This window comes from Lissotriton helveticus, chromosome 7, assembly GCF_964261635.1.
Source record: "Lissotriton helveticus chromosome 7, aLisHel1.1, whole genome shotgun sequence".
NCBI lineage: Eukaryota > Metazoa > Chordata > Amphibia > Caudata > Salamandridae > Lissotriton > Lissotriton helveticus.
In genome coordinates this window covers 985,396,266-985,418,189 of record NC_136068.1, presented here as the reverse complement: position 1 = coordinate 985,418,189, position 21,924 = coordinate 985,396,266, and the positions used below count along the sequence as shown (strand labels likewise).

Below are 21,924 nucleotides of genomic sequence, written 5' to 3'. Positions count from 1 at the left end.
CCTTACCCCATGAGGGAAGCTTGCTTTGTGGATTAGGTACATTTGTAGTGCTGTTGTCCGTCCAACAGCTCGCCTGTTGTGGTTGCATCTGATGTTTGCACTAGGTCTACCTCTGCTGGGCCTATCTGCACGTAAAACAAGCTTACTCCACTTCCTTCTGCCAAACCTTTTCGGAGAGTGGGAAGCTTGCACCACTGCTGGCTTTGCTGTACCTGTTCTTTGAGCGCAGGTGACTTTTGCTAAAATCTTCAGAGTTCCGACTTTAAAACAGTCCGAACTCTTAACTTTGTCAATGGATGTTTAAACAGTCATTAATTTAGATTCGTTATAGGGAAGTGCCATGTCTACGGATTCAAATGTTCACAGACTACAAATCTACGTAACCCTAGTTAGACAAAACATCCAGTGCCTTCCGTGATAATCTTGCAGAGCATTCCTGAATCACACAGTGCACTCTAGTGCGAACGCCGTGATTTTAAGTTGTTTAACACTTAACAATTGTATTCGCTTGCCTAAATCGCCCAGTCATATATATATCAGCGCTGTCAGCCTTGTTGAGCTTCAAGGCACCTGCCGCCTCCCCCCCCAACAAAACAAGATCGCCGTACTTGCATGTTGCATAGAGCCAAAAAACAGCAACATCCTGTCCCAAATGACATCTACTGAAAGAATATCGGGGGCAAAGGAAAGCATATATCGCCAGGAGCTTGTAGGCTCACATACAACTGCACGTGTGGCATGAAAAGTGAGGAAACGGACGACGGAAGATTTGCGGAGAACTCACGACTAAAATGGTAGGCAAACACTATGCGAAGCAGCGCTCATAAGCACGTAACGCCAGCGACCAGCTGAGTGATCTGCACCGTAAAGTGAGCGGCTCCGTAAACCGGAATGAGGAGGAACAAATAAGTAAGAAACAAACCTCAGAGGGAGCCCGTGGCCTAACGGTGCGGGGAAAGTCATTCAGCTGTACACACCACCCACGGCAACTGAAGAAAGAACCCCCAGAGACCGATCCGACCCTAGAAGCGAGCGGCTGCAAGAACTTGGACCGGGAGTGAGGGCAAAAAGACTGAGGAGCTGCGTAAGCTCCGGGACTGTTCAGGATACTGCCAAAGGAGACCCCCTGGTTCTCCGTGCTGGAGCTGCGAGGTAAGAGCCCAGCGGGAAGGGAAACACAGCTAAGGTGCACTAGGGGCTCTTCCCCTACCCTGGGCCACTGCAGGTAATCTTGAAGCACGTGGCTACCGGCTACCACTGAAACCGGGGGGAAATACAGGGCAATAAAAACGAACTGTGTATAATGCCACTGGTAAAGAAACCACTGTCCCCTGGGAGCCAAAGCGTGGGGAAAGGGCAGAGAGACCTGCGAAGTAGCGAGATAACACTGGGCACGAGAGGGAAGCAACGTTTGAGCCCAGGAGGAGCCGTCCCACTTGGACGGCCTCAGCCTGACTTGCTGCTGGCGTAAAAGGTTTATTATCTTCTTTATGGGGCCATCTGTTTCGCCCCATAAAGAATATAACAAACCTTTTACCACACACGTAAGACAAGGAAGCCAGTCCAAGTGGGAAGGCTTCAAAAGAGTACGTCACTAATACCTCTTTTCCAATGGCTGGTCACTGTTTAGCATGAACAGTGACGCCAGCCAATGGAAAAGAGGGGCGGGGCTTAACCTCGCTAGTGAAACTACTCTGAAAACATAAAATCTCGCGAGCGAGACTGCGCATGTGCGCAGCCTACGCTAGCCGAGACCTAAAAAGCAGTCACCAACATGGTGGTCTGCTGATCCCAGCAGGCCACCATCCCTGAGAGTGCTAGCCATTCCCAATGGGGTCGCAAATTGCACCTTCCTCATGAATATCAATGAGGTAGGCAATTTGTGACCCTATTAGGAATCGCAACCAGTGTCTGAGACACTGTTGTAAATTTCAATTTGTGAGTCGCAAATTGCGAATCCCAAAATGACACAATTTGCGACTTGCAAATTGTAAGGGTCGGACATTTGGCCCCTGGTGTAGTAACACCAACTCCCATCGTAATTCTCCATTTCCGAGGTGCTGCACCGTATCCCACTCTGAAAACCATGGTGCTCCACTCCTTGGTACTATACAGATTGGTAATTTGGTATGAGAATACTGATGCAGTATTCCTTTCCCAAATGGAAAGAGGGCATAAATGTTCAAAAAGCAATGAGATGGCTTCACAATAGCTTAACATTTTTTTTATTAACGAGTGAGAAGAAACAATTAAATGAAGGGAGAGTCTGGTTGTCCTAATGATATAATCGAATCACTTTAATGTGTTCTTCATTGAGTCTCTTGATGTCAGGAATATGCAAGTTATGGAAATTTAAAACACATCCAAAACAATAAAACCACCATGGCAGGTAGACAGCTCACAAAGTATAGTATTTAATCCAAGAGTTTATTTAGATTGTGCTTGAGATACTCAAACAGTGTCAATTGCAAATATTTTGGTGCTACAAAGTCAGGATGAAGGTTAGATGTCGTTAAATCAAAAAGAAGGGGGACAAAGGGAGCTACATAAAGGTCCAGTGACTCGTGCTCCAGAGAAGTACTCTTTAACCAACGAGAGTCACTGTTCCTATCAGAGAGAAGGAAAGACAGAAAGTTATTGTCGTTCTACTACTGTGTTTGTTGGGCACAGTGTGTCTTAGTTCTTGATGCTCTCAGGCACCCTGAAGGATGCCATGCGGAGAAGGCGTGAGGTCGGGTAGGTGTACAGGCCGCTTTTCCCACAAGGAACTGTCTTGAGGGAACCACAGCGGATTCTCATGGGGAGTTCTTCCCGCTTACTTTGGAATACTACTTCCTTATCCTTCTAAGCGGAACTGGATTAATCACTATAGGCCACACATTTGATCTATCTATCACTACACGCCTTTCTGATCCTGAAGAAGCATGGAATCTCCTCCTGAGACCCTTAGATTCCGTGAAGCATGCCGACCTAAGAAACATACCCACCAGGGGTGTGTCAAAAACCTAACTACAGAGGGTCATTACATCCCTCACAGAAGCACCACCTTATAGGTTTCTACTAATGACAGAGAGACTCTTTTCCTTAATAAATTATCTAAGCACCCCTCCAGTCATTTTTTACCTTCACGATAGGACACCACTGCCACTTACCCCCACGCACCCTTACGGCTTTATCTAAAAGATCTCCAAAAATGTGACCCTTCGGGGGACCAGTAGGGCAATGCAGCGCAGGCCCGACGAGGAGCAACAGCCCAATGATGAAGCATGACATCCTTCGGGGTGTGTGAAGGCATCAAGAACCGGACACACTGTCCCCAACAAACACAGTAGTAGAACGACAACAGCTTTCTGTCTTCACTTCTCTCTGATAGGAACAAGGAGTCTCGTTGGTTAAAGGTTCGATGTCGCTGCCATCATTACTGGAGACACAGGCATTGATTGTGACAATGCGATACTCTCAAGCAACCTCTGATGACAAGACACATGCTTTCTGTGCTTAGGTTAATCACATCTCATAAACTGGAAAATTTCTTTAAGGCGTTTTCATGTGTTAGCATCTCCGAAGTGTGACTGTTGATGCTGTTCAGTACCAGGGCTGGTCTAGCAGTGATAGTCCCAATCTTTTTCCAGAGTGCATGGGCCTTACTGTGCTTGTGACCAACTCTGGTCTGAGCAATACCCCTCTTTCAGTGACATGCTGTTGTGAGTCTCCTTGTTTCCCAACAGGCCGCTTGGCCTCAGATCAGTGATCGATACTTGATATCACCTAGACATTATATACTGTGTTCAGATGCCCAGTAGGAAGTCTAGCAGTCATTTTGCTACTTGTTTCCTTATAGTTTACAGTCCACTTAAAAATGAGAACATCGAGCCAGTCGGTTTGTTTGGAATAATACAAAAAATTCTGTCTTTTTTAGTTTTATAATTTCTAATCTCTACATCTTCTGTTTCTTTCTGTCTACAGTCAAAAGTGTTCAGAACAAGCCTGCGTTCTTCGCTGAGAGGCTCCGTAAGGCCATGAAGGTAATGAAGTACAGTGCAAAGAAAGTTTTTATGCATTTAGAGGTTGCATAATGGACTTATGGCTGTCAATTCACTAAAATGCCTGGGGTAGCAGAAATGATATCACATGCCCTTTAACCCCAAATGATGGGATAGGAAGTGACATTACAACACCTTTCACCTCGTGACAACATAGAAAATGTCATCATGTGACCTTTGGACTCTCATTACACTGTTCTTTTTGGCAGTAGCGGCCAGCATGGCTCGCTGGTAGTGGTGAGGGTGTGGGGGGGGGAGGGGAGGAGGGAGGGGGGTCGCCCAGGGGAATACGGGGGGGTCATCATTATTTTTTTCTTTAAACCCACCTCTCCGCCGGGTCCTGCGTCTTCTCTGCTCCTTCTCTCCTGCCTCCGACAGGAACAGGAGGAAGGCAACCAGGCTCCCTCCTCTAAGTCAATCACAATGATGCATGCAGCATTGATTAGACTGGAGCACCGTGACATGGCGCTCAGCCAGGGGCTAGAGGGATGGACATGTTCTCCATGTAGGCGGCAATGCATAGAGAAGGGCAAAGTGCGCATCACTGGTTTGGGCGGTCCGAGAGAGCCGACCAAACAGTCTTTGTTATGTTATGTTATGTTATGTTATGTTATGTTATACAGGGGTTTTATATAGCGTGCGGCTACTCGAAGGAGTGTCCCGACGCTTTGAATTGCACACTAATCACATAACACAACAGGGAAAGTAAATAAGAGAGAAACCAGAGAAAAAGAAAACCTAATAGGGGCCGGAACTAAGAGGTAAAAAGCCAGGTTTTGAGCCCTTTCCTAAAGGCCAACAAATTAGGAATGCTGCGCAGGGACACCGGCAGTTTATTCCACAACTGAGGCGCTAGTAGTTTAAAAGAGCGGCCACCGATGCGAGCTCTCTTCACACGAGGAACCGCCGCCAGGGACAGGGCTTCAGACCTAAGCGACCTGGCAGGAAGGTAAAAGGTCAACCTTTTCTGAAGGTATTTTGCTCCGGAGGCGTGCAAGGCTTTATGTGCCAGGGTGAGAGTCTTAAAAATTATCCGCTTCCGGACAGGGAGCCAGTGCAGAGCCTCCAGGAGGCCCGAGGCTCTGGCACGGCGAGATAGTCCAAAGATGGCACGTGCTGCCGAATTCTGGACAACCTGTAACCGTTGGAGCAGGTATTCTGGCAGGCCGAGATAAAGGACGTTGGAATAGTCAATTCTCGAGCCTATAATCGCCTGCACCGTGATCTTCCTATGTTCCTCCGATAGCAGGGGAAGGAACTTGCGTAGCATCCGGAGTAGGCCAAAGCAGGTGCCAGTGAGACCGATTACCTGTGAGCGTAGTGTGAGGCCATTGTCGATCTTAATCCCAAGGTTTTTAGCTACCTGGGACGAACTTGCTGGTGGAAACATGTTCTCAGGCCACCACACTTTCCAGTCCGGATCCGCACTGCACCCGAAAAAGAGGACCTCGGATTTATCCGAGTTGCACTTGAGGCTGTTATGATGGAACCATTGAAACACAGCCTCAAGGCAACCCTGGATCCTACCTCCATCGAAGTCCGCACCCCTCTCACAGGTGAAGAGGAGCTGGGTGTCATCGGCGTAAGAAACGATCTGGGCCCCGAAAGACTCCGCCAGTGCCGCCAGAGGGGTCATGAAGATGTTAAATAAAGTTGGGCTCAGGACAGAGCCCTGAGGAACTCCGACACCCAATGGCGACATCTCGGCGGAGCAAGCAGAAGCCCAGACCGTTTGTCGACGGCCTGCCAGGAATGATCGAAACCACTGGAGCACCGTCCCTTGGAGACCCTCATGAGGGACGGTGTCAAAGGCCGCCGACAGATCTAACATCACCAGCATCGCTCTCCCGCCCGAATCCAGCACCTCCTTTATCGCCTCCGAGACTTCCAGGAGAGCTGTTTCGGTGCTAAGATTGGCGCGGAAACCCGACTGGGTGGGGTGCAGTAGGTCGTGGAACTCCAGGTAATCGGCAAGCACCTTATGGACATGCTTTTCAATGACCTTCGCAAAAGCCGGCAGAAGCGAGATAGGTCTATAATTCGCCAACACCTGCGCATCCAGGCCAGGCTTTTTTAGCAGGGGAATGATCATTGCCTGCTTCCAGGACTGGGGAACCACACCCTGTGCAAGAGAACAGTTCAACAGGGGGTTCACGAGTGGATTAATGACAGCTGCCATTTTAGCCAAAAAATTTGCGGGGCAGGCGTCCCGGGGGGAGCCTGATTTAAGCCCAGCCATCAGGTCAAGTGAAGCGGTCAGCGAGAGAGGAGGGAAAGCTGCCAGGGCCACACCCGCGTTAGGTCGGGTAACAGCGGCATTCTCCGCCCGACCTGGCATCTCAGGCTCCAGCACATGGAAGGAGTCCTGGATCCGCTGGATCTTAGTGGTGAAAAAATCCGCAATCGCCCTGACCCAAGGCGCAGGAGGGGGGGTCTGGGTTGGTGCTGGCGAGACGTTGTAAACTCCCGCACAATGGCGAAAAGCTCCTTACAGGAATTGGAGGCCGCTTCAATTTTTCTCGCGAAGTAAACCTTCTTCTCCGCGAGGATGTTCCGATGATAAGCTTTCGCCATAGACCTGTAGGCGAGTTTCGCCGTCGCGTCGTATTTCACGCGCCATGCTCTTTCCGCTACCTTGCATTGCCGCCGTGAAGCCGCTAATGCTTCCGTAAACCAAGGGGCAGATGCACCTTTTCCAGGTTTGCGGAGAGGTCTCAGAGGAGCAAGATCATTAAGTCTCTCTGAGAGCCAGACCTGCAATCGCTCCACATCCTCCTCTAAGTTCCCCGTTAACACGCAGGGGTGGTCCGCACAAGCCTGTGCCAACAGTTCCGGAGTAATCCGGTGAAGTGCCCTGAATCCCACGGAAGTCTGCCGGGGGGCACCGGAAGGCTTCCTAACTTCCGCGAAATAAAATTTCACCAGCCTATGGTCAGACCAAAGCACCTGGATAGGAGCCAGCATCTCTATAGGGGACGTAGAGAAGGTCAGGTCTAGGGTATGTCCCTTCTCATGGGTCGGTCCAACATAATAGGGAACCAGTCCCAGAGGGGCTGTGACCTCCAACATTTTAATTGCATCGGCATCCATTTCCACGTCCATGTGGACGTTAAAGTCCCCGGCGACAATACAATGCTCTGACGTGAGTAACACAGAAGAAGTCACCGACTGGAACTCTTCAAAAAAAGAACCCAAGGGCCCTGGCGGCCGATAGACTAGGAGACCCTTCATCGAATGGTGTGGTGAAAGGGAAATGGCAAAGGCAAGGGATTCACAGTCCTTGATCGCGTCCGAGGGGATGATGGTACAGGTGGCTGACTTCTTTACTATTAGTGCAACCCCCCCTCCACGCCCCTTCAGCCTGTCCTGCCTGAAGATGTTATACTCGGGTGGGAGAGCAGTAGCGATATCTGGGTTGGACGCCTCGCCGAGCCACGTCTCGGTGAGCATCAAAAACAGGGGTTTTTCTGACTCCAGCAGATCAAATATATCCAGAGCATGCCGGCCCAGGGATCTAGTGTTGAGCAGCAGGCCCAGATGTTTAGCGCTAATCGCCGCCTTCTGCGGAGCCCCGCCAAGATGTTTATGCGGGCGCCAGCCACACTCAGGGCAGCAATGCTTGCCCTTGTGGCGGGCAGGAAACACCGTACGGCAGGAGCCATTAATGTGTTGCCAAGAACGCAGTTCCGAACCCGAGTAGTGAAGCATAATGCTCACATACACAAGCTACATATGAGATAAAATCGCCCAGTCCTGCCCGTCGCCTCGTACGCCTCCGGGACGCTGACGGGCGCATACGGGCAGACTCTGGCTCGACTCAGGCGCGAGTCAGGCGCTACCGCTGCGCGTCACCGCTGCGCGACTAAGGTGAGCTTTAAATACAGCCTCACCTGTACTCCAACCGGAGACTAGAGCGCTGCTTGAAGTGGCGCGCTGAGAGCCTACACCCCCAAGATGGCGGCCAAGCGTCGCCGGTATGGGAGGAGAGCCACGAGGGGACTCCGCTCTACAAGCGGTGAAGGGGCACAATTTAAAATGCAAGTCTGCGGGCAGTGAACACAGGTAGAAATACAGCAAATTATAATAAAAGCCACAGAAGCGCAGATGCGACTAAAAGTTTAAAATTCACAGGTAGCGCTGCACGCATGTAGTGCAGGAGTCAGGGAGCGCGATAAAATGAATAGTTGTCAATCCAAAGGTCGAGCTGCACTAGAGGCTCGCCCTAAATACAGCCTCACCTGTACTCCAACCGGAGACTAGAGCGCTGCTTGAAGTGGCGCGCTGAGAGCCTACACCCCCAAGATGGCGGCCAAGCGTCGCCGGTATGGGAGGAGAGCCACGAGGGGACTCCGCTCTACAAGCGGTGAAGGGGCACAATTTAAAATGCAAGTCTGCGGGCAGTGAACACAGGTAGAAATACAGCAAATTATAATAAAAGCCACAGAAGCGCAGATGCGACTAAAAGTTTAAAATTCACAGGTAGCGCTGCACGCATGTAGTGCAGGAGTCAGGGAGCGCGATAAAATGAATAGTTGTCAATCCAAAGGTCGAGCTGCACTAGAGGCTCGCCCTAAATACAGCCTCACCTGTACTCCAACCGGAGACTAGAGCGCTGCTTGAAGTGGTGCGCTGAGAGCCTACACCCCCAAGATGGCGGCCAAGCGTCGCCGGTATGGGAGGAGAGCCACGAGGGGACTCCGCTCTACAAGCGGTGAAGGGCACAATTTAAAATGCAAGTCTGCGGGCAGTGAACACAGGTAGAAATACAGCAAATTATAATAAAAGCCACAGAAGCGCAGATGCGACTAAAAGTTTAAAATTCACAGGTAGCGCTGCACGCATGTAGTGCAGGAGTCAGGGAGCGCGATAAAATGAATAGTTGTCAATCCAAAAAGCACTCAGGAGTGGGCAAACTACTCCAGCCCTGCTCGGAGTGCAGAGCAGCCCTGACCACCCATCTGCCCGCAAAGCAAACAGAAAGTGATAATAACTAAAATGTATTATCATTTTATGCTTTGGCTACTCGCACTGCGAGAAAGCAGTGGGGCAACGCTCCGAGCCGACCCTGCTTTTCGGTACAGAGGGGAATTTATAGCCGGGCATTTCCTCTCTACAATCCCAGAGCATGCTCATTTTGGCTGGTGATCTCAAAATCCTATAGTGTCATTGACTTGTTTAAGGCAGTCTCCCATCACATTAGTGCATGCTGGGACTTGTAGTCTTGATGTAGAATTATTCTAATTGAACAATCACATCTGAGAATAATGATCTGTAAATGAAAAGTCCAATACTATCAAAGTTGTGTCTTTACAATATGCAGTCATAAACCTCCAAGTGAAGAAGTACATTTGTGGCCTAGGCTGACTAAGGGGAGGAGGCAGCACCAATCTGTAAACAATAATCTACATCGCAGTATTTATGTTTGCATGTATTTTTTATTTACCCATAGCTGGCTAGCATAATAGCGCTACTCACTATAAAGAGTGGTCTGAGAGTCTGTTAAATACAAAGCAGGATACAAAAATGTACACTTTTATATGCAGCAAACTCAACTCGAATAATTGGAGAGGTTTACATGAGCACTAGTTACAAAACATAAGGTCAAATTAATTTTTGTATTTTTGCAAGACTGGTGCCTGGAGAAGCTCGAGCCAGCTGGTGACTTTTTAACATTTATATCAGTCCTACCAAACATATACCACCTGTTTTAAAATGTTGCACACTAAAAACTATTTAAAATAATGTAATTAAATGTGGGTAGCCTTTCCTTGAGAAAAATGGTCTCAGGACCGGTTGTATCGAAGTGCTCGTTAAATATCATGATGTCACAGTTGCTTCTACTACGAACATGTTAGTTCAGGGAAATGGGTTAGTGATCTTCCATCAGCACTTGGGGGGGGGGGAACAGCCTTTACGACGCGGTTGTTACACCGCATGCCGTTACAACGCGTTTTTTTCAACGCAAGTCGTTACCACGACTTGCGCTGGAGGGCGCTGCAGGACAAGGAATTTTAAAATTTACTATCCAACACCTTCCCTACTGTACGTAGGCTGGTGTTAGAATAGTAAATTAAAAAATTCCTAAGTCCGCACCCCTCCAACGCAAGTCGTGGTAACGACTTGCGTTGAAAAAACCGCGTTGTAACGGCACGCGGTGTAAAAGGACGCGTTGTAAAGCCGTACAACCCCGCTGTGACAGCTGCTTGAAGGACATTTCACCAGAGATTCTCACTGCAGAATAGGAGAAGATGTATTCCACTATGTGTTTAACTGTTGCTTGATTCACTAGTTATAGGATGCCACTCAGACTGACATACATTAGGCAAAGAGATATCGCTCATAAGCATACTAAAAGAATGGAAATGCCACCTACGTTCCATGAAAACCTGGCAACTATGCATTCTATTCTGTAAATTCTATAAATGATTAGCAATTGCCCCATCATAACAATACAGTTATTCATGTTAAAATACAGGAGGCACATGCCATCTGTTGTTTTACGTAAGTGCTATCAAAGCATGGAGCAACTGCGGCCTAACTAACCACTGTCCGAGCAATACGGCCAAGTGTTGTGCATATTAGACATGCGAAGCAGACCGGGGCTGGGTGAAGGGACACTGCAGGGCCAGGCAGGGGTGCACGCCACGTCACCTCCATGCTCGGTGCCCCACTGCACTGCAGGACAAGACAGGGCCCAGGGGGATCTCAGTGTAGTGATTGGACACTGGATTGAAACTGCTCCACCACCGATGGGTCCCCACCCAGCCAAGCCCATATGCACATGCGCACATGTGCATGCTGCTACTACTGTACGCCTCTGAATAAATACTGTGTCACATCGCATGTGCATGCTGCTACTACTGTACGCCTCTGAATAAATACTGTGTCACATCGCATGTGCATGCTGCTACTACTGTACGCCCCTGTATAAATACTGTGTCACATCGCATGTGCATGCTGCTTCTAGTGCACGCCTCTGAATAAATACTGTGTCACATCGCATGTGCATGCTGCTTCTAGTGCACGCCCCTGTATAAATACTGTGTCACATCGCATGTGCATGCTGCTACTACTGTACGCCCCTGTATAAATACTGTGTCACATCGCATGTGCATGCTGCTTCTAGTGCACGCCTCTGAATAAATACTGTGTCACATCGCATGTGCATGCTGCTACTACTGTACGGCTCTGAATAAATACTGTGTCACATCGCATGTGCATGCTGCTTCTAGTGCACGCCTCTGCACAATCACAATGCCATCTCGATTATTTGAAGCCTGGAAGGATAAGACGCCATCACAGTGCATTATATGTTAATTTTAGCATGTGTCCTGACAAATGTAAACAAACCCCTGTCATGATAAACAGAGCTAGGGATCACAAGCAGAGGGCTAGGGTTGCAAAAGGTAGCTTGGGGATCAAAGTTGCGATCCCAGGCGACCCACAATAGACATTCATGAATGGACTTGCACTAACATATATTTCTGGCTGGTCTATTCAGACCTGGCTAGACAATACAGCTTCCGGCTAGACATATTGTTACCAATTCTTCAAAATATACAGAGGGTGGGCTTTGATTCCACCCAGGGGAGTATTACCCTCTCACCTAATGCTTTTATTCTGTTCCACCTGCCAGGAAGTGCTTTCATTGGACTGCATGAGTAATGATTTACATCTGAAAATTACATTAATTAGTTGCATTGTTCGTCACAGTCAGTTCTTTATCTCCTATATGCATTTTATACAGAAAACTATCATTTTTAACACCTTTCCCCGTACTGACAAAGGCAATAGGGCAGACTTCAACATAAAACCCAGCATTTATGCATACAATGCATGTGAGCAACATTTGTTAATGTCTGTATTTACGTGCATTAGCATATTAAAGCCAGACCTCTGAGCTGTGCAAATGCTTGTTTTAAAATGGCCAGTGACTTAGCTTGGCTTGATGGGGTAGATCTAATTTCAGTACTTCGGGGGCCAATTACTTTTGGAGTAACTTTAGGTTTCAATACACGTTGTGTAGGACAAGAGCACTCTTCAGGTCGAGCCTGGGCAGCGCATGCACTGTTCTGCGAGGCATGCAGTATTCAGTTAGGGATCTGAAGCTCCGCCCACTCTCCACCTATATTTTTCATTGGCTTGTGTCATTGTCCTTTATAAATGCTGGCTTCTGATTCCTTAATCGCCTTTTTAGTCCCTCCTTGGTACCGCCTTGTCTTATTTGAAACCTCCCATGAGGACTGGTCCTTTTACTTCTTTTGCTGCATGATATGTTTTATTTCGTCTGTAAGCACTATTTTCTTTAATGGGTTTTGCCCTACTGCAGGCATGACGTGCTTTCCTTCTTTCACTTTCCAAGCAGCCTGGACAATTTCGGCTGCTTCTTTGCAATGCCATAGGTCTCGCCTTTAGGAGAGTTTGAGCTATTCGCATTGTAAGTGCCAATAGCCTAAACTCTCGCAAATGTGAGACCTATTGCATTACAAATATTTTTTTTTGTCAAAGCCCCCATGCCGCACTTTCAATTGCATGAAGGCCGCGCCCCTTTCTTTAGAAGAGCCAGATCTAAGGAAAGGTGCATGGCCGCTATTAAAGTGAAACCGCAGCATGGGGGCTTTTACAACAACAAAAAACATTTGTTTGACAAACAGATGCTTTTTTTTAAACATGCAATTTTTTCTCTTTATTTGGCGGCCGCGCACCGTTTGCTAAACATTGGTTTTTTTAAAAGAAAGGGGCGCAGCTTTCATGCACGCGATAGTCCAGCATGGGGGCTTTGACAAGAACAAAAAGTATTTGCAATGCATTTGTGAGAGTTTAAGCTATTGGCATTTACAATGTCCGTAGCTCACAATCTCGTAAATGCAAGACCTATTGCATTGAAAATGCTTGTTTCATCTTTTTAATATTTTTATGCTCTGTCTCAAGCGTCTTAGTGGGAACCATAAGTGGGCTTGTAACTGTTACATATGTCTTCTTATCCTATTGTTGGACCAGTGGAACCTGTGAAATCACAGAGGAGGGAATTTAGGTGCTACACGAGATTTGGTGCTTGAAGGACAGTCTGTTAGGTACAAAATAATAAGGTGAATTACAGGTTTATTGACTTCCTGATAATAGTGCGCTCATTACAGGACGAAGTTGTGGAGGAGGAGTATGCATTATGGCCCATGGTACCCTTGCTACGCCGTTGCGCTTGCCCTCACCTTTGCACCTCAGGATATAATAGGAGACTGCTAAACTGTGAAGGGAGGGGCAAGGGATCACATTAGTGCTGTCAATGGAGGTAAAGCGGTTTGTGATGTCACTTCTGCTAGCCAAGCATTTTGGTGAACAAATGTCAATGGGCCATATGTATCATTCCAAATTGCGATCGCAATTGGGCTCAGTGGTATGTATGAAAGAAAAATTGCCTCGCATAATAAGGAATCCCAATATTTGCGATTCCCTATTTTGCGATTGCATTTAAGGAATTGCAAATTGCTATTCCTTAAATGCAATTTAAGAAGCACAGAATAGTGCAATTTGACCATAAGGAATCGCAAAAAACCACCAACTTCAAGTTGGTGGTAGTTTGAGATTTCTCTGAAAAATGCACTTTTTTGCATTTTTCAAAGTGTCATGTGGCGCACATACATGCCCTTAGGGCATGTAGGTGTGCCACAGGTGTACACATGCACATTTCAAGGGTGCAACAGGGTGTCCTTTTGACACCCTGGTAGCCTTGAAAATTGCATTTCCAATTTGCGATTCTATTTGAGAATCGCAAATTGAGAATGTCTTCCCATTCATTCCTATAGGCCTTTAGGCCCATAGGAAAGAATGGGGAGATATTCCTTAATTGCAAATCGCAATTTGCAATTCACATTTAAGGAATATGTAGGATTCACAACATGATTTACAAATTCTAAATACATAGCGTTTTGCGATTCTCAAATAGCGATTCGCAATAAATCGCATTTTTCGAATCGCAATGCCTGCCGTTTGTTACGTTTGGCCCTATGTGTTGAACAACCCCACCCTTCAGCCATGTCTACAGTACAACCAAGACATCCCGACTTCCCTTCAGTGTGGGATCCCCCCTGTTGACCTCAGATGCAGCCCTGTTTTGGTGGTCAAAAGCATTAGAGAATAATTTCCCAACTCTGCCCTGGCAGTGGTCATCCTGCCAACAACTCACTTATTGTTTAATGTATGTAGAAAGAAAAGTTTATTTTTTGTATATTGTAAGCCCATAGTTGCACCCATCCTCTGCAAGAACCTCTGCCCAAAATTTCTGCCTTAGAATTTACCCCAGAATACGTTATCTGGAGCCAAATTTCCCAGCTGTCCTTTTGATCCCAAGGAGACAATTGGACAGTGACACTAAACCATAATGTTGTATTTTGTGGCAAGATACGAGAAACATTTCTTATTGTTTAAAAGAAGAGAGTCTTCTGTCATTGCCCGCTATGGATGAGTCTCAGAGATGATGCTCTAATGGGCAACAAGGTAATGATGAATGAGAGATTAAAAGGGCCAATGGCTGTCTTACACACAGAGACGTATGTCAATGGCTGGACTTAGAGACCAACACCATTCAATATTTACTGAAATGTCCATTCCTTGACAGGGAGCAGGAACAGATGAGAAGACCCTCACCCGGATCCTGATTTCCAGAAGTGAAGTTGACTTACTAAACATCAGGCAGGAGTTCAAGGAGGCATACGAGAAGTCTCTCCATCACTGCATTGAGGTGAGTTGGAGCACTAGTGGAAATACGCGTAAGTAAATAGAAATAAGGTCTCAAAGAGCAGGGGTGGGAAGAAAACACACAGTCTAACCGAGATGAGCAAAGATGAGGAGGGAAGATGCTGGTTTTAAAGAAGGGAGGGACTACATCAAAATGCAAGATGCACAACTACCGATGGCCACATCAGATCTTGTACTGTGGAAAACCTCCTAGTTACCCACATAAGCTTTTAATCCGTATAGCTAAAGAGGCGCCTAATTATTCCTTCAAAATCCAACTAGGGAGCTCTGTTGTTTTACGTTAGTACCAGCAGCTCACTGGAAACAACAGAGTTTAATACAAGGAGTACTGGCCAGCAACCTGTGCTTACCCATTTTTAGGTCGAGCTGGCGTTGGAGCGCGAAGCGCTCCCGCCAGCGAGACTATAGTCACCTTCCTCCCTGTCAAGGGAGTAACAGCTGTGAACGAGCCCGATACAGACCTGGGTACGAGCCGACCCAGGTCTGTGAACGTGCTTCAAGGTTGAGCAGCTTGTGCACGTTTGTTGGACGTCAGGCGCTGCAAGCCCGCCAGACCAATTATCCCAGCATGAAACTCTACTTCCTGAGGCGCCACAAGAACAATTATCCCAGCAGGAGTCTCCACTTCCTCAGGCACCGCAACAATTATCACAGCATGAGACCCACTTATCACAGCATGTCAACAGGCGCCCCAGGCTGCTGGAGCACTCAACTATAATTAATGTGCAGTTGAGTGCTCCAGCAGCGTGGGGCGGCTCTCTGCATGCTGTGATAATGATCACTTTGGGGCCTCATGCTGTGATAATTAGGGCGGCATGCTCTATTTCCAGCACTGAACATTTTCAAAGAAGGCGAAGCAGTGACATTCATTGGAGACACTCGCCCTCACCCCCTCACCCCTCACACACCTCCTCACCCACCTCCTCACCCTCACCTTCACACCCCCTCACACACACCCTCACATACCCTTACCAGCACCGCAAAACACAACGCAACACAGCCCAGCAAAACACAGCACAGCACAGCAAAACACAACACAACACAGCACAGCACAGCAAAACACAACACAGCAAAGCACAGCAAAACACAACACAGCGCAGCAAAACACAACACAACACAGCACAGCACAGCAAAACACAACACAGCGCAGCACAACACAGCACAGCACAGCAAAACACAGCACAGCACAGCAAAACACAACACAGCACAGCAAAACACAACACAGCACAGCAAAACACAGCACAGCAAAACACAACACAACACAGCACAGCAAAACACAGCACAGCAAAGCAAAACACAACACAGCACAGCACAGCAAAACACAACACAGCACAGCAAAACACAGCACAGGACAGCACAGCAAAACACAGCAAAACACAGCAAAGCACAGCACAGCAAAACACAGGAAAACACAGCACAGCAAAACACAGCACAGCAAAGCACAGGACAGCACAGCACAGCACAGCAAAACACAGCAAAGCACAGCACAGCACAGCAAAACACAGCACAGCAAAACACAGCACAGCACAGCAAAACACAGCACAACACAACACAGCACAGCAAAACACAGCACAGCACAACACAGCACAACACAGCAAAACACAGCAAAACACAGCAAAGCACAGCACAGCAAAACACAGCACAGCATATCAAAACACAGCACAGCACAGCAAAACACAGCACAGCAAAGCACAGCACAACACAGCAAAACACAACACAGCACAGCACAGCAAAACACAGCACAGCACAGCACAGCACAGCAAAACACAGCACAGCACAGCACAGCAAAACACAGCACAGCACGGCAAAACACAGCACGGCAAAACACAGCACGGCAAAACACAGCACAGCAAAACAGCACAGCACAGCAAAACACAGCACAGCAAAGCACAGCACAGCACAGCAAAACACAGCAAAGCACAGCACAGCAAAGCACAGCACAGCAAAACACAGCACAGCAAAACACAGCACAGCAAAGCACAGCACAGCAAAGCACAGCAAAACACAGCACAGCACAGCAAAACACAGCACAGCAAAGCACAGCAAAACACAGCACAGCACAGCAAAACACAGCACAGCAAAACACAGCAAAACACAGCAAAGCACAGCACAGCAAAACACAGTACAGCAAAACACAGCACAGCAAAACACAGCACAGCACAACCAAGCACAGCACAACCAAGCACAGCACAACCAAGCACAGCACAACCAAGCACAGCACAACCAAGCACAGCATAACCAAGCACAGCGTAATAAAGCACAACAAAACATAGCATAACAAAAAATAGCATAACAAAAAATAGCATAACAAAACACAACAAAGCATAGCATAGCATAACAAAGCATAGCATAACAAAACACAACATAGCATAGCATAACAAAACACAACATAGCATAGGATAGCAAAACTAAACAGAGCATAGCATAACAAAACAAAGCATAGGATAGCAAAACAAAACATAGCCTAACAAAACATGGCATAACAAAACATGGCATAACAAAACATGGCATAACAAAACATGGCATAGCAAAACATATAATAGCATAGCAAAACATAGCATATCAAACACAACAAAACATAGCATAGCAAAACAAAGCATAGCAAAACATAGCATAGCATAACAAAGCATAACAAAGCATAGCATAACAAAACATAGCATAGCATAACAAAACATAGCATAACAAAACATAGAATACCAAAACATAGCATAACAAAACATAGCATAGCAAAACAAAGCATAGCATAGCACAACACAACACAACACAACACAGCATAGCATAGCATGACAAAGCATAGCATAACAAACACAACAAAGCATTGCATAGCATAACAAAACAAAGCATAGGATAGCAAAAAAACATAGCATAGCATAACAAAACAAAGCATAGAATAGCAAAACAAAACATTGCATAGCATAACAAAACATAGCATAACATAACAAAAATTAGCATAGCATAACAAAACAAAACATATCATAGCCTAGCAAAACATAGCATACCAAACACAACAAAACATAGCATAACAAAACATAGAAAAACAAAGCATAACACACACAACCACACACACAACCACACACACACAACCACGCACACATAACCACAACCACACACACAACCACAACCACACACAACCACACACACAACTATCTATCTATCTATCGCCCTCACTCTATCTGTCTATCGATCTATCGCCCTCACTCTATCTGTCTATCGATCTATCGCCCTCACTCTGTCTATCTATCGCCCTCACTCTATCTATCGGCCTCAGTCTATCTATCTAATCGCCCTCACTCTATCTGTCTATCTATCGCCCTCACTCTATCTTATCGCCTTCACTCTATCTTATCGCCCTCACTCTATCGCCCTCACTCTATCGCCCTCACTCTATCGCCCTCACTCTATCGCCCTCACTCTATCTATCGCCCTCACTCTATCTATCGCCCTCACTCTATCTATCGCCCTCACTCTATCTATCGCCCTCACTCTATCTATCGCCCTCACTCTATCTTTCGCCCTCACTCTATCTATCGCCCTCACTCTATCTATCGCCCTCACTCTATCTATCGCCCTCACTCTATCTATCGCCCTCACTCTATCTATCTAATCGCCCTCACTCTATCTATCTATCAATTTATCTATCGCCCTCACTCTATCTATCTATCAATTTATCTATCGCCCTCACTCTATCTATCTATCGCCCTCACTCTATCTATCTGTCTAGCTATCTATCGCCCTCACTCTATCTATCTGTCTAGCTATCTATCGCCCTCACTCTATCTATCTGTCTAGCTATCTATCGCCCTCACTCTATCTATCTGTCTAGCTATCTATCGCCCTCACTCTATCTATCTGTCTAGCTATCTATCGCCCTCACTCTATCTATCTGTCTAGCTATCTATCGCCCTCACTCTATCTATCTGTCTAGCTATCTATCGCCCTCACTCTATCTATCTGTCTAGCTATCTATCGCCCTCACTCTATCTATCTGTCTAGCTATCTATCGCCCTCACTCCTATCTATCTGTCTAGCTATCTATCGCCCTCACTCCTATCTATCTATCTATCTATCTATCTATCTATCTCGCTCACTCAATCTCTCTATCGCCCTCACTCTATCTATCTATCCCACTCACTCTATCTATCGCATCACCACAGCATCACTAAGGGGCACAACAACATCACTATGCGCTACCACAGCATCAATCTGTGCAACCATTTACCAACAACTGGGTCAAATATGATCTCTCAATGTTTCAAGCTTTATTACAAATGTCACAAAAAGAGGTTAGTATTTCACTTCTGTTCTTGGATTTTCGTCACAATAAAATACACTGAACATATTCTTCACAAAAGTTATTTACAAAAGTTTAAGCTATTGCCATTATAAATTACAATAACTTTTATTTAAGTATTAATTATTAAAAAAATTCAAAGCCATTGTTATTTGTAATATCAATACATCTAAGTCACGTGAATACAACACATATTGCATTACAAATGCTATAGGTGTCACAAGTTATAACTATTGGCATTGTAAATGACAAAGCTATTATTTTTGCTATTTTCAAAACCAACACATATATAAAAAATGTGTCATTTAAAATACCAATAGCTCAAACTTTCCTAATGCGAGACCTTATGCATTGCAAATGCTTGTTAAATCCATCTACCAGTTTAAGCAGACACCGCGCTTGAATCCTAAGCAAAACAGAAACTGAGAGAATGGATCGAAAGTGTGTGTAGCTGGGAGGCTGAAGTCCAACTGAAGCAGGACAATTTATATCACACCTCCAGTGTTTCCAAGCCAGTCCAGACGAATAAGAGTATAGCCTTCCAAGACTCCAGACTCACAGAACAGAAGGAATGGCGACATGTACTGAAACAACTATCTTTCTTTCTGTCCCATTCCCATTTGTCCTCCACAGAGCGAGACGTCTGGAGATTACCGCAAGGCACTACTGGCCCTCTGTGGTGGAGATGACTAGGTGAATGTCAGCAGTGTGATCGCCACACCACCACAAAATCCAGATCCAGTGTTTACATGTTGCTTAAATTTGTTTGGAGAAGACAGGTGGTCCACTTGAAAGGAGGCGCACTCTTCTGAAGTATGAAGAACCAAAGAGCCAAGCCAGAGAGAGTGATGGAGGTGGATGGTTCTGGCCTGTAGCTGCTGTAATGTTTGTGTTCGTCTGTTCCAGTGTTTAGGGCGTCTGATCTTAACACGCTATGTAGTCTGTTGAGGAAGCCCTTTGTAAATAATGTTTTCAAGAACCCAATTAAACTCCTCACTATTCTGCTGGAAATAGCCTCTTGTCTGTAAATTGATCATGTTCTGCAGTCCGTGTGCCAAAGATGGGATTCATGTGAGCTGATGTTTAGACCAGGCATTAAACCCAGACACTGCAGCATAAGCTTCCTCCTCACACAAAGATATGGTACACAACTGATTTCAGAAGTACGACCTTCTCCTACACACACAATAGGGGCACACACACACACGCACGCACACACACACTCTCTCTCTCTCTCTGAAAAAAACAAAGGTTACAGGGAATTTCACTCATACATACCCAATGAAATTCAGCAGTTATTTTTACCTGAGCTAACTATAACTTGTGCCCCTGCTATGCATTGCTTATGAGCTCACATATTACATCACTCATGACATGGCCAATGGCGTGGGTGTGTGAGTGGTTTTGTGGGCTGTGAGTGAGTTTCCTTATAGGTCTGTCAGTTGCAGTCTACTAAGGTTGACGGGGCGGGGCCAAACAGGCGATGTCTCCAGGCGATTTTGCACATTTGAATACTCGTAGTCATTTAAAGGAAGATCATTTAAAGGAAGAGCCATGGATTCTTCTTCAACCAGGAGAGGCCAAAAAAGAACCCAATCATCAAAGTCAGTACAGATTGCTGCTCCAATAACACAAACGAGAATTGTGTGTGACATCGCGTTATAGATGTAATATCCGGCCACTGCCTCGCAAAGAGTCCCGCCTCCCCACTCACACCTCCTAGTTCCCCCTCCCCACCAACACTACAGAATCAGCTTGCACTGGGGGCCAGGTGGTCACGAGGCACAGATCTGAGCAGCCTTTGTATGGTTTAAACACTGCTTCTGACCTCCTCTCCTCTACAGGACTTCTACACGCCCCCTCAGGAAATGTCGGAACACTGGTCACCCACTTTCATGTTAATGCCAGTCCAATACCCCCACAGTTGCCAGTACCCACCCTTACAATGGTCATCCAATTCTCTTTCAATAATCTGGCACCTGTGACAATGCCATCCATACCCCATCAGTATTCTGCCACTTATTTCTGGATCCACCATAAGCTTGTCTGTCGCTGCCCATTCAATGCCCCTCTGCAATTTGGCATCTGTTTGGGCCTCTATGTGCAAACCGCATCTCTCCTCGTGCCTGTTTGGGGCCCATCGGGAGACGGGGAGGGGAAGAACCGACCGGAGACAGATGTAAGGTGTGATAAAGGCCGCTTTATTGAGAAACAGGTGCATCCTGACAATATACCACATCCTTGGCCTTTGCCGTACTAACTATACGTATACCTGCCAAAACCCCTCACCCCCACCCCTAAACAGTTCCCCGCCAACAACATAAACATTAGTACCAAATACCCAAACGCCTGCCTCAACTGTTTCAACCCCTGCCATATGTACACTCCCTCCCCCTCTGCCAGGAAAACTCATTCCTCCTATCCTACCTCCCCCGTTTAACTAGGAAAAAGCGCAACCCAACATAACTTTCCAGCACCTGCTCCCAGCGACAACACATCCAGCCAACCCTACCTTAGAACGCACCTGCTTCCAACAAAACTCCTTTTGACCCCTCCCGTACCATCATGACCCAGGAAAAACCCCCGCTACACCCCCCTACCAACCAGAAACCACAGGGAGGGTGGGTGGGACAAAAATCAACCTGCCCCCCGGCTGCTGGGTCACTGTCCCATGAAATGGTGCACAGTGACCCAAAATGGCCGCTCTTATTGGCACCAGCCCAAACGAGACCAAATCCCACTGCCCAGCCCAACCAGCTTCGAGCCCTTCCTGTCCCCCTTCAATTCCTTCCCCCCACCCTTCCTCCCGGGGCCCCAAAATCACCGGGGGGGGGC

General features: G+C 46.8%; 1 protein-coding gene across 4 annotated transcripts in view; it reads left to right on the top strand.

Annotated features, from left to right (window-relative positions):
* Positions 1-20,100, top strand: part of ANXA6 (annexin A6) — a 184,382-nt gene extending 164,282 nt beyond the window's left edge. For 2 of the 4 annotated variants that reach the window (XM_078653622.1, XM_078653620.1), the window contains 3 exons: positions 3,967-4,025; positions 14,659-14,781; positions 19,723-20,100. In XM_078653622.1, coding sequence (XP_078509748.1) covers positions 3,967-4,025; positions 14,659-14,781; positions 19,723-19,782 — 242 coding nt within the window. In that variant the 3' untranslated portion in view covers positions 19,783-20,100. The remainder of the gene's footprint in view (positions 1-3,966; positions 4,026-14,658; positions 14,782-19,722) is intronic. The other 2 variants (XM_078653621.1, XM_078653619.1) reach the window with 1 other exon arrangement.
* The last annotated feature ends 1,824 nt before the right edge of the window (positions 20,101-21,924 follow it).